Genomic DNA, 12627 nt, shown 5'->3' with positions numbered 1-12627 from the left:
GGCTGAGGGATTGTGTTGAGCTGTATATTGTATACTTTACTGGAGTTTTGTTTTTTTTTTTTTTTTTTTTTTTTTTTTGAGACAGAGTCTCACTTTGTTGCCCGGGCTAGAGTGAGTGCCGTGGCGTCAGCCTAGCTCACAGCAACCTCAAACTCCTGGGCTCGAGTGATCCTTCTGCCTCAGCCTCCCGGGTAGCTGGGACTACAGGCATGCGCCACCATGCCCGGCTAATTTTTTTTTTTTTTTTTTTATATATATCAGTTGGCCAATTAATTTCTTTCTATTTATAGTAGAGACGGGGTCTCGCTCAGGTTGGTTTTGAACTCCTGACCTTGAGCAATCCGCCCGCCTCGGCCTCCCAAGAGCTAGGATTACAGGCGTGAGCCACAGCGCCCGGCCTGGAGTTTTGTTTTTTAACTTAAAGTTTAATGGTTAGTTTTCTGGACTACATTTTTGGATAGTCATGTTTCCTATGAAGATATGTCTCTGCTGATTCAGTTTGGCCTGGATTTTTAATTATTCTGATGCTAGTGACAAAATACGGTGTTTCAAGTACTCTTTTGGGGGAATATCTTAAAACTATTGTCCTACTATAGTAGCTAGTATGTGCTTCTATTACAATAATTATCAAATAGTATGTTAATTGTCTTTTCTCCTATCAAACATAAAGTGCTTAATTGCTGGTTCTTGTCTTTCCACTTTTTGAGTCTAAGATTTAGCCTCATGCTGGGTACATAGTAAATGCTTAATATTTCTTGGAGAGAGGGAGGAAAAAAGAGAAAAAAGAAAAAAAAAGGAAAAAAATGAAAGAAAAAGTTCATTTAAACTAAGAAGTTTAACTTGAGCTAGTAAATTTCTTTTTTTTTTCTTTTTTTTTTTTTTGAGACAGAGTCTCTCTTGTTGCCCAGGCTAGAGTGAGTGCCATGGCGTCAGCCTAGCTCACAGCAACCTCAAACTCCTGGGCTCAAGCGATCCTGCTGCCTCAGCCTCCCGAGTAGCTGGGACTACAGGCATGCGCCACCATGCCCGGCTAATTTTCTATATATATTAGTTGGCCAATTAATTTCTTTCTATTTATAGTAGAGACGGGGTCTCGCTCTTGCTCAGGCTGGTTTCGAACTCCTGACCTCGAGCAATCCGCCCGCCTCAGCCTCCCAGAGTGCTAGGATTACAGGCGTGAGCCACCGCGCCCGGCTTTCTTATTTTTTTAATTCAAAGTATTAAGTGGGTACCAATGTTTTTGGTTACAAGGATCGCTTTTGTAATGCTTGAGTCAGGGTTATAAGTATGCCCATCACCAGCATAGTGTTCATCCTATCCGCTAGGTAAGTTTTCACTCATCCCCTTCTTTCTTTCCCCTAGAACTAGTAAATTTCAAATTATCATTTAAATCTGATTTAAAGCATAAATATTATGCATTAATGTTTTAGTAATGCTTAGTAATGCTGCAAAATTGGTTTGTTAAGAAAATTTTAGCAGGGAGCCGTGGCTCATGACTAATCCTAGCACTTTGGGAGGCCGAAGTGGGAGGATTGCTTGAGCCCAAGAGTTGGAGACCAGCCTGAGCAAGAGAAAGACCCCTCCTCTACAAAAAATAGAAACATGTTGAGCCCTCTTTCAAAAAGAAACAGATAAAAATTATTTCTTGAAAGAATCTTATTTTTAAAAAGGTGTGATGTCTCTTTTTGTGATACAGAGTTCTTAGGTTCTTTTGTGGTAGCCTTGCACAAATCCTCTAAGGTAACATGGAGACTTTCGATCATAATTAGTAAAGAGCATGGATGATTCTGAAATCTGGCAAACATCGATTATATTCCAGCTGAGTCACTTAGTAACTAAGAGCTTTCAGCATCTTCGAGCCTGGTCCTTATCCGTAAACCCCAATCCTGTCAGGACGAACAGAAATGAGGCAGGGAAAGCGTTTATCTCAACGCCCGGAGCCGCTGGCCCTTCTGGAGGACCGAAAACCCGCAGGACAGTTCCAGTCCTTTCTTTCTCCCAGCACTCAGAGACCAGCCTTAGCTACTTCCAAGGGTTCGTGGGGAAATTCGCCCCGGGCGAAAGACCGGGAACGTGGATTTTTTTTTAAAAAAAGGCCTCTCAGGTGATTTCACAGGCTCTCAGGCAAGAAAACGAGCCGAGTGACCGAACTGGCCTCTATCCGCAGCGTGGTCCCTTTAAGAGCCTCCCTCCATGCACCCTTCTCCCGCCCGCGCCTGGGAGGGGGCGGCACCGGAAGTTGTGGGGGACGCGCCGGTCTCCAACATGGCGGCCTCCTGGCCCTCCTGGCTGGCTGCGCCGGGGGCCGTGGCCGCCCAGTTCCTCGGTGTCCTGTGGCTCGTCTCAGGCACTACAGGACCTTGGGGGGCTGCCGCCACAGCCGCGGCCGGAGGCGAGGAGTTGCTTAAGTGCGAGGACCTCAAAGTGGGACAATATCCTCTGTGGGGAGCAATCCCTTGTGGAGGCGAGGTAGAGTTGGGGTCGCAAGTGGGTCGCGGCCCTCAGGAAGGGCTAGGGCAGCGCTGAAGGAAACGATGACTTGTGGCCTTTAGTGACTGAGAGGCCCTTGGAGGTGAAGAGAGGTGTGGGGATGGTAGGGATAGAGGCCACTCTGTGTGATTGCCTTAGGATTTTACTAGTCGTTGGCACTCTGTCTTCTGATCCACCTATTTTTTTTCTTTTGCAAATATGCTTCTCTAGTCAACAAACATTTAGATCCTCAACTGTGCCAGGCCCTGTTCTAGGTACTAGTGATACACAGATTGACAGACTCTACCCTGCAAAAATTTGCCGATTTGGGAGGAGACAAGTAATTAATAACAACCTAGCCAAGGTGTGTTGCCCATTTATCATTAACTTTATATATATTACCTTGTCATCCTCAAACTGGGTGAGATTCTATCCTAGGGGGAAGAATTCCTGCTGCACTTTGTAACCTTGAGCAAATTACTGGAACCCTTTTCTCTGGAATAACAATTTGGATACCAGTGCCACCAACTTAAAGGTTTGTTGCTATATTTAACTAAGTATAGGACTATTATATCTGTTTTCAAAAACTTAAATTCCTGTTGGGTGACCACACAGAAATCAACCATGTTCCATGCCCTCTGTTGGAAAGTGTTCTAGGCTTGCAATCAGGAAACTGGAATTTACTACTTGTCATTTATGTGACTTTGGATAAGCCACTCAAACTTTGAGCCTCAGTTCAAAGGTAAAACACTTAGAACAGTGCCTGGCATAGTAGGGATTATATGTGTTAGCTCTTTATTTATGAATGAGAAAACTGAGGCTGAAGGGTTAAGTGGATCTCATAACACAGCTTTGTGATAAAGGAACAAGATAAAATATGACTTAGATTCAAGCTAAAATAGCTACTTTTGCACAAAATTTGATACTGTTTTATAAACATTGTAGGACAGGAGGAAAAAAAACAAAAAACTAATACCAGAAGCCAGAAGTATAAGAAAGAGTCTATGAGAGAAAATCATAAAATTAAGAAAGTTCTGTAGTATTTTTAGGTGAGTTGAGGAGATATAGTCTTTATTAGATTGTTACAGAATTGCTCTGACTTGCTGAATATATTTGTCCTTGGAGTTTGAGAATCACTGACCTAGTAAGTTGAGTCTTTTTCTTGGCAAAAATTTCAGGGTGATTCTAAGAAAATAATTGGGCAGTATGTAGAGTTGAACCATAGAGAGAAGTGACTGAGTATATAGGACTATGAGGTGATGACAACTGGAAAATGTCTGTTATTCCTGGCATAAAGATAGAATGTCCAAAAAGTGATTCAAAAACCTTAAATAGGGGTCAGGCTATCTCCAGAGACATCTTATAAATACCATACCTACCCCATTTTAGTGTCAACAGTAAGATTTAGCAGACAGAAACCCCCCATCAAGTGTTTGAATGCCTTTTAGAGGAGGATTATTGTACCTGTTTTAAAAACTTAAATTCCTGTTTGGTGACGACACAGAAAACAACCATGTTCCCTGCACTCTGTTGGAAAGTGTTCTAGGCTTGCAATCAGGAAACTTGAGTTTACTACGTGTCATTTATATGACTTTGGATAACCCACTCAAACTTTGAGCCTCAGTTTGTGCTTCTGTAATGTAGGTATAATGGGATTTACGTCACAAGATTGTTTGTGTTATGTGAAATTACACATATGATAATGGTAGGGGCCCCATAAATTAATTCAGTTCAGATCTCTGGAAGCTGATTTGTTTTTAACCTGAAGCCCTTTTAAAATAATTTGGTAAAGATTTTTATTTTGATTCTTGCTTTGAGTTTATACCCTGATGTTCTTTAAGTATGGCATCCTTCTGCTAGAGCTTTTAATATGTGTTAATATACTTTTCTTATAATAAGTTAATGTTCAAGTATTATTTAGCAACATGAAAAATATATTTGTATTTATGCTTGACTTGGACAAACTAGCAGCCTCTCTTTATATATTAATATCAACATGAGTGTATAATATGAGATGTTAAACACATGATAATGTTTTGTGTTGGAATGTAGTCCACATTTCCTTAACTTTTTTTTTTACATATATCTGTAAAGATCCCAAAATAAATGATGCTACGCAAGAGCCAGTTAACTGTACAAACTACACAGCTCACGGTAAGACTTCTAGAAACATGTCTTTAAATATAATTTTTAAAACATTATTTCATAGATCAATGTATGATCACTAAAAGTAATAACTTTTTTTACTTATAACATTATTATTCAGTTTGTAGAACAACTTATATAAAATTGGAGAACTGGCTAGGGGTTATCAACATATTATTTTAAGAAGTCTTACTCTCAATTATATAAACTGGGAAGTTTTATATATATATATTTTTAAGTATTTGGAATTAGTTTGTATAGCTTTCTTGATGCCTTTTATTTTCCAAGCTATATTATATATTAATAATACAAAGGTACTTCTTTTGTTAAGTTTTTTAATTACTAAAAAAAAAAAACCTTGAAATGATACTGCTTGTCCAATAACATATAGTGAGGAGCTATCTCACCCTGATTATATACTTGTCTCAAACTCCTGACCTCAAGCAATCCTCCTGCCTCGACCTCCCAGAGTTCTAGGATTACAGGTGTGAGCCACCAGGCCTGTATATACTTGTAACTATACTTAGGTACATCCTAAGTATGAAAACAGCATGGTAAGGATTTTAAGTGTACATCAATATTTCTTTTTTTTTTGAGACAGGGGCTCACTCTGTTGCCTGGGCTAGAGTGCCGTGGCATCAGCCTAGCTCACAGCAACTTCAAACTCCTGGGCTCAAGCAATCATCCCGCCTCAGCCTCCAGAGCAGCTGAAACTACAGGCATCCACCACCATGCCTGGCTAATTTTTTCTATATATATTTTTAGTTGACCAGTTAATTTCTTTCTATTTTTAGTAGAGACGTGGTCTTGCTCTTGTTCAGGCTGGTTTCAAACTCCTGACCTCCAGCGATCCACCCGCCTTGGCCTCCCAGAGTGCTAGGATTACAGGTGTGAGCCATCGTGCCCAGCCCATTATGAAAAATTTTAGATGTCAATTTAAACGTGTGAGGGCGTACATAGTATTAAAAAAATTATTTAGGAAGTGGTGAGCAAAATTTTTTGAAGACCACTGATCTAGGGCAGGTTTTCTCAATCTTGGTGCCATTAATGTGTTAGACTGGTTAATTCATTGTTGAGGGGAGGCTGTTTTGTGCATCGTAGGATGTTTAGTAGTAGCCCTGATCTCTACCTGCTAGATGCCACTAGCAGCTCGCCAGTGGTGACAACCAAAAATGTCTCCAGATGTTGCCAAATGTCCCCTGGGAAGCAAAATTGCCCCAGTTAGGAATAACCAGTCTATTGTCGGGCCATGGTTGCTGGGCAGTAAAGAAGAATTTCTCATCTAGAACATATTGATCTCCTTTTAGTCAGTAACATAGAATTTATATTAGCATTTCAGACATTTGCTGCTAATCTCAATTTTGAGTTGTCTACTAAATAACTCTAGTCAAAAGCATGATCTAAGATGAAGATTTTCAAGATTTTCATATAATCTAAGGGACATGATATCAATTCATTCACAAAAGTCAATAAATATCAAGGCAGGTAGCCAAATAGCTACATATCACTTGTCTGTTAATTTTTGCCCCATCTTTTTGTAGATGTTAACATCATGTCTTTTCTTATATCTGAAGTTAGTATAAGGAATGGCTATGTAGAAAACCTCTATTATTTATTAAAGTTCTTATCGAGGGTCTTCTCTATTATATAATTTGTCCCTTGTATTATGAACCAAGCCAAGTTCCTATAATAGTTCAGAGGTGAATTGGTATGGTTTCTTTTAATTGTATCACCATAGCTATGTAAAGCTTTTTGTCTTAACTACTAGGAATCTCAGAGTCAAATTCGTGGTTTAATTATGGTGTCTTCCCTTAGCCTAGTTTTTTGCTTTGATAATTTCTTTACTCTCCCTCTTCCGTTTATCTTATTTAAATGGTTCTCAGTCGTATGGAATCTATGCCTTTTATTATAAGTATCACCTTGTTTTAGAAATTTAAATGCTTTACATATATACATAAATAAATAAATAATAAAATTGAAGGGGTGATGTACTTAGAACTATGAGTAACCCAACAAACAGGTATAGAAGCCATTATAGGTTTTTTTCTAGCATAATTTTTCTTGGTGTATTATTCTGACCTAGAGGGGAACAATGATTTGTTGGAAATTTTAGTTAATAAGATAATTGTAAACTAGAAGAAAATACTATCTTCCTCTCATAATCAGACTCTGGGATCCCTCTTTTTTTACTTTGATTATATACAAAGTTCTGTTTTCATTTTCTCCAAAAATAAGAAAAATCTGTAGTCATTGTTGCTAAACACAGAGATAAGCATTTGATAAAACTAGCCTAAAAGCATTAGTACCTTTCAGGTTGAAATGTTGAAGGAAGAAAAGACTCTAACATTATTGAATACCTATTATAAGCTGTGCCTTGTGCTTGATATTTTTATGTATTTAATCCCCACATTGTTCCATGAGTACTAGGTGGTCTTAGTACTATTTTTACCTACAAAGAGTCCAAGATTCTGAAAGGGACAATGCCCAGATAGGTCATTCTCATTTCAGAGTTCTTACTCTTTGCGCTATGAGGCTGTAAAGCATTTAGAACAGTGCCTGCCTGGCACATAGTAAGCTCTGTAAGTATTCCTCTTACATCATCTAGGTTGTGAGTAAAGATAAAAATTACTAGATGCTAAAATAATAATTCTACATTAAATCTTAGAGAGAATCAAGAAATCTAGGCCGGGCGCAGTGGCTCAAGCCTGTAATCCTAGCACTCTGGGAGGCCGAGGCGGGCGGATTGCTCGAGGTCAGGAGTTCAAAACCAGCCTGAGCAAGAGCAAGACCCTGTCTCAACTATATAAATAGAAAGAAATTAATTGGCCAACTAATATATATAGAAAAGATTAGCCGGGCATGGTGGCGCATGCCTTACTCCTAGCTACTCGGGAGGCTGAGGCAGGAGGATTGCCTGAGCCCAGGAGTTTAGGTTGCTGTGAGCTAGGCTGATGCCACAGCACTCACTCTAGCCTGGGCAACAAAGCGAGACTCTATCTCAAAAAAAAAAAAAAGAAAAAAGAAATCTAAATACATTTAGAATGAATAAAAAGAATTTTTATGCTAGTCATTATCTATAACAGTTGATATAAGCTGAAAATACAAACCTGGGTTATATTGAATCATTTAACAGACAAATTGCCCAATGAGTTACCAACAAAAATTTGAGTATTCTTTATCTTAGAGATGAAGGGCAGTAATATTGTACAATTATTCCCTTGTTACCTTTGTCAGAAGAAAAGAGATGAGCCATGATCTAATCCAGTGTATCTTGTATTTGTATGCTAAGAGACCACTATATCATATTATATTTATCTTGTATATAAATGCCTATATATAATATAGTTTTTCCTATCTAAGTTAAAACCTTGTGTCGGATATTATATTGGGAGGTGGTTTGTTATAACATATTTTCTTATGTGCTTTACTAGTCTTAGAAAAAACAATTATAGGCTGAGTGTGGTGGCTCATGACTGTAATCCTAGGACTCTGGGAGGCCAAGACAGGATGATCGCTCAAGGTCAGGAGTTCAAGACCAGCCAGAGCAAGAGTGAGACCCCGTCTCTACTAAAAATAGAAAGATATTAGCTAGACAACTAAAAATATATTTAAAAAATTAGCCCAGCATGGTGGCACATGCCTGTAGTCCCAGCTACTTGGAAGGCTAAGGCAGAAGGATTGCTTGAGCCCAGGAATTTGAGGTTGCTGTGAGTTAGGCTGATGCCACGGCACTCTAGTTCAGGCAACAGAGCAAGACTCTGTCTCAAAAAAACAAACAAATAAACAAAAAAACTCAATTATATACCTTTTCTACAGAAAAAAAGTAATGGTTTATTGGCTTTTTTTTCTGCTTTCAGTTCCATGTTTTCCAGCACCCAACATAACTTGTAAGGATTTCAGTGGCAATGAAACACATTTTACTGGAACTGAAATAGGTTTTCTCAAGCCCATATCTTGCCGAAATGTGTAAGTATACTATTCAAACTTAAATTTTCATGTTACTTGTTTATGTTGTATCTTTTTTTTTTTTTTTTTTTGAGTCAAAGTCTCGCTTTCTTGCCTAGGCTAGAGTGAGTGCCGTGACATCAGCCTAGCTCACAGCAACCTCAAACTCCTGGGCTCAAGTGATCCTCCTGCCTCAGCCTCCCGAGTAGCTGGGACTACAGGCACAAGCCACCATGCCCGGCTGATTTTTATATTATATATATTAGTTGGCCAATTAATTTCTTTCTATTTTTATGGTAGAGACGGGGTCTCGCTCAGGCTGGTTTTGAACTCCTGACCTTGAGCAATCCGCCCGGCCTCCCAGAGTGCTAGGATTACAGGCGTGAGCCACCGCGCCCGGCCTAGTGTGCATATATTTTTATAAATGCAATTCACCAATGAGGTAGAGCTAAGTATTAGTAGTTCACTAAGTGGGGTAAAGAAAGACTACAAATAGCCTTATGCCATTTTAATTCAAGTTGGTCAGTTTATGCAGCCAAATGAATTATGAAAAAAGTCTGTTTTCAAAATTTGGGGAGTTTCTAGAATATAAATAGGAATTGTGTAGCTATTATATCAGAAAAGTGATAATTATTTTTTGCACATTAAGGGCATTTTGAAACTTGGTTTCATTCTTTGTAATAGATATGGATGATAAATGGCAATGTTAAACAATTCAAAAGTTATCAGTTTGGGATAGTAAGACAAATGGCTTTATTTTGTTAGGAATGTTCTCTGTTTGAAGGATTTTTTTTTTGTAGGGACAGAGTCTTACTCTGTTGCCCTGGCTAGAGTGCAGTGGCGTCATCATAGCTTGCTGCAACCTCAAACTCCTGGGCTCAAGCAATCCTCCTGCCTCAGCCTCCCAAGTAACTGGGACTACAGGCACAATCCACCATGTCTGGCTAATTTTTATATTTTTTGTAGAGACAGGATCTCACTCTTGCTCTAGCTGGTCTCAAAACTTCTGATCTCATGTGATCCTCCTGCATTGGCTTCCCAGAGTGCTAGGATTACAGGCAAGAATCATTGTGCCCAGACTGTTTGAAGAATTTTTAAGTTTGATTTTACTTTTGGTATTACAAACCTTAAATTTTATTCTTATATTTCTGCTTCGTACTGAAAACATGATTTACCCATTTTTATTAATTGCTCACACTGTATTTTTATCTTATAACTGTATATTGTTGCATTCTCTTTGATGACACCTAGTTTCAGTTGTTTCAAGAAATAATCAGTTTGGCTTTTTCCACAAGTTCTGTTAGGATTCTTAGAAAATACTCTTGGAGTCCTTTTTTTCTTTTGACCCTACTTCATTGAGTTAATGAGGGGCTTTTGAATCTATTTTGCTATATAATCTTAAACCAATCACTTAATCTTGGGTTCCAGGATTTCTCATTAGGTAAGTAAAAATTGTTAAAAGGAATTATTTCCAAAGTATTTAGATATGATTTAGTCAATTTTTAAATTTATAGATTGGTATTTCTACCTTAAACATTATAAACAATAAAATAACATATTAAGTGCTAGCTTAAGATATTATCGGCCATAATACAACAACTAAGAAAATCATCTGTTGAGAACAGCTAACCACTCAGATTGGACCTTATAGGTTCATATTACCTGTAATGGTAACACCACGATGGTCTGTTACTTAGTTTCCAGGTTAATGCTGATTTTTCTTTCATAATCTCAGGGTAGATTAGACTTAATGCAACTGAACTACACCAATCATGCTCCTAAGACATTGATTTCAAATATGATGAGAAATATCAGATATTCCAAGTCTACTGACCAACTTATTCTGCTTCTGTAATAAAATCCACAATTCTAAAATAGAATTTGCTTGATGAGCATGGCATCAGAACAACAGGAGTTAGAGTGATGGGTAATTTTAATGGTAAGAGTCACAAAGCTGAGATGACCTGGTATATCATTTTTCCTTTACCAGAATAGTAGGTACATGCCTACCAAAAGGCTAGCTGCTGCTCAGCTACCAAATAAAGACTCACAGACAAATTCTTTGGGTGTTCCTTCTCCAATTTATATATTTTCCTTCTACTGTCAGCATATTCTTTTAAAAATTTTAATATTAATACTCAATTAAAATTCCAGGTTAATATTGTAGATATAACCATTCTGTTAATTTAATGTGTTCTCCAGAAACTGAAGTCTGATGACCACGTCTGATTGATTACCAAGCCACCCACCTGTTTATACTGGCCATCTTTATTAGTATTTCACACTCACTTTACAGTTCAATTTGTGTTGGCTTGGAGGTCTGAGTAGGGTAGGTAAGGTGATAATTGTTCTGTGTAGTTATGCACGGGCTCTGCTTATTTCATCTTGTGGCTGTGCTTCCTCTAATTCTTAGAGTCCTTTCCATTTAGCCAGTAGATGGTAAAGGGGAGAGGGAAACTTTTGTAGGAGTGTTCTATGGGCTAGACTTGGAGATGTCATACATTACTTCTGTCCTCAGTCCATTGGCCAAAACTCAGTTATGGCTGCACTTATCTGCAAGGTGCGCTAGGATATATAGTTTAGCTGTATATCTGTAAGAAAAAGAGAAATGATTCTGTGAATAGCTAGACAATATCACCAGTTTTCAGATTATTCTTTAAGGTGATTTACTTATATAGATAATTGCTTTTCAAATTTCATTTCCATTCCCAGCCAAGCTTTTTGAAAGAGTTGTTTCTGTAATACTTTTCTGTTATGAAATTTTCTGTCTAAAGCACTATGGCTTTTTGCCATGCCGAAATTCACTAGCGATCTTTGTTGCTGTGTCAAATGGATATTTACAGTCCATATCTTAATCTTTCTACAGCATTTGGCCATTCCAGTCTCTTAAAATATTTTCATTCCTTGGCTTATAGTATAAAACATTCTTTTCTATTTCCTTTGATTCCTGTTCCTTTGCTTCTTCCTTAAATCTTGATATCCATAGATTATATCCTTGGTCGTTTTTCTCTTTTTCATTAGTGAACTATTTTGGTTTCTCTCACTATACATATATATATATGTGTGTGTTTATATATATATATATATATATATGTGTGTGTGTACATACACACATATATATGTACATACACACATATATATATGTACATACATACATATATATGTGTATATATACACATATGTGTATATATACACACACATATAAAATATATTACCATCTTTATATATATAAAATCTAAAACTGAATCTGTTATATTTTTCTTCAAATTATTCCCTCCTTTATCTTAGTGAATGATACCTGTTCTACCCAGCTTCTTAAGCAGAAGCTTTGAAGTCATTCTTAATTTCTCCTTTTCCCTCATTCTCCACATTTAGTCTGGTTGCTTCTGCCTTCTTAATATTTCCCAGTTTTGTTCACTTCTTTCTCCCACTACTTCTGCCTATTAGATTGCAGCCTGAGATTCCACATAGCCTCCTAATTTTATTTCTCTACTCTAGTGCCCCATTCCAATGTAGATGGGGCATGACTCCTCTGAGCATGAAATTCGAGTATCGTTATGTTAGACACATAAGGAAGATTTCTGGGCATTAAGCATCTCCCCCAACTCCCCACAAATGTCCCAATTTTGTGTAAAAAACATTGCACAAAACTGTACATAGCAAAAAAATAGGATTATAAGCGGGGGTCTTACATGATGAGATTTGACTTTAAAATGATATCTCTAGCTACCCCTCTATTTCTCTACTCCTCTTTGCAGCAAAACTCCTTGAAAGAGTTGTCTTTTACTTCTTTTCTTTTTTTTTTTTTTGAGACAGAGTCTCGCTTTGTTGCCCAGGCTAGAGTGAGTGCCGTGGTGTCAGCCTAGCTCACAGCAACCTCAAAATCCTGGGCTCGAGTGATCCTTCTGCCTCAGCCTCCCGGGTAGCTGGGACTACAGGCATGCGCCACCATGCCCGGCTAATTTTTTTTTTTTATATATATATCAGTTGGCCAATTAATTTCTTTCTATTTATAGTAGAGACGGGGTCTCGCTCTTGCTCAGGCTGGTTTTGAACTCCTGACCTTGA

At 38.0% G+C, this 12627-nt stretch overlaps 1 protein-coding gene across 2 annotated transcripts in view; it reads left to right on the top strand.

Moving 5' to 3' along the window:
• The first annotated feature begins 2231 nt into the window (after positions 1–2231).
• The window catches only part of TM2D1 (TM2 domain containing 1), a 37951-nt gene continuing 27555 nt past the window's right edge, over positions 2232–12627 (top strand). For both annotated transcript variants that reach the window (XM_075998855.1, XM_075998861.1), the window contains exons 1-3: positions 2232–2436; positions 4554–4623; positions 8472–8580. In XM_075998855.1, the coding sequence (XP_075854970.1) occupies positions 2266–2436; positions 4554–4623; positions 8472–8580 (350 nt within the window). In that variant the 5' untranslated portion in view covers positions 2232–2265. The remainder of the gene's footprint in view (positions 2437–4553; positions 4624–8471; positions 8581–12627) is intronic.

Source organism: Microcebus murinus, chromosome 2 (genome assembly GCF_040939455.1).
Source record: "Microcebus murinus isolate Inina chromosome 2, M.murinus_Inina_mat1.0, whole genome shotgun sequence".
NCBI lineage: Eukaryota > Metazoa > Chordata > Mammalia > Primates > Cheirogaleidae > Microcebus > Microcebus murinus.
Note: the sequence above shows the minus strand (reverse complement) of the source record. Positions and strands in the feature narration are given on the sequence as shown.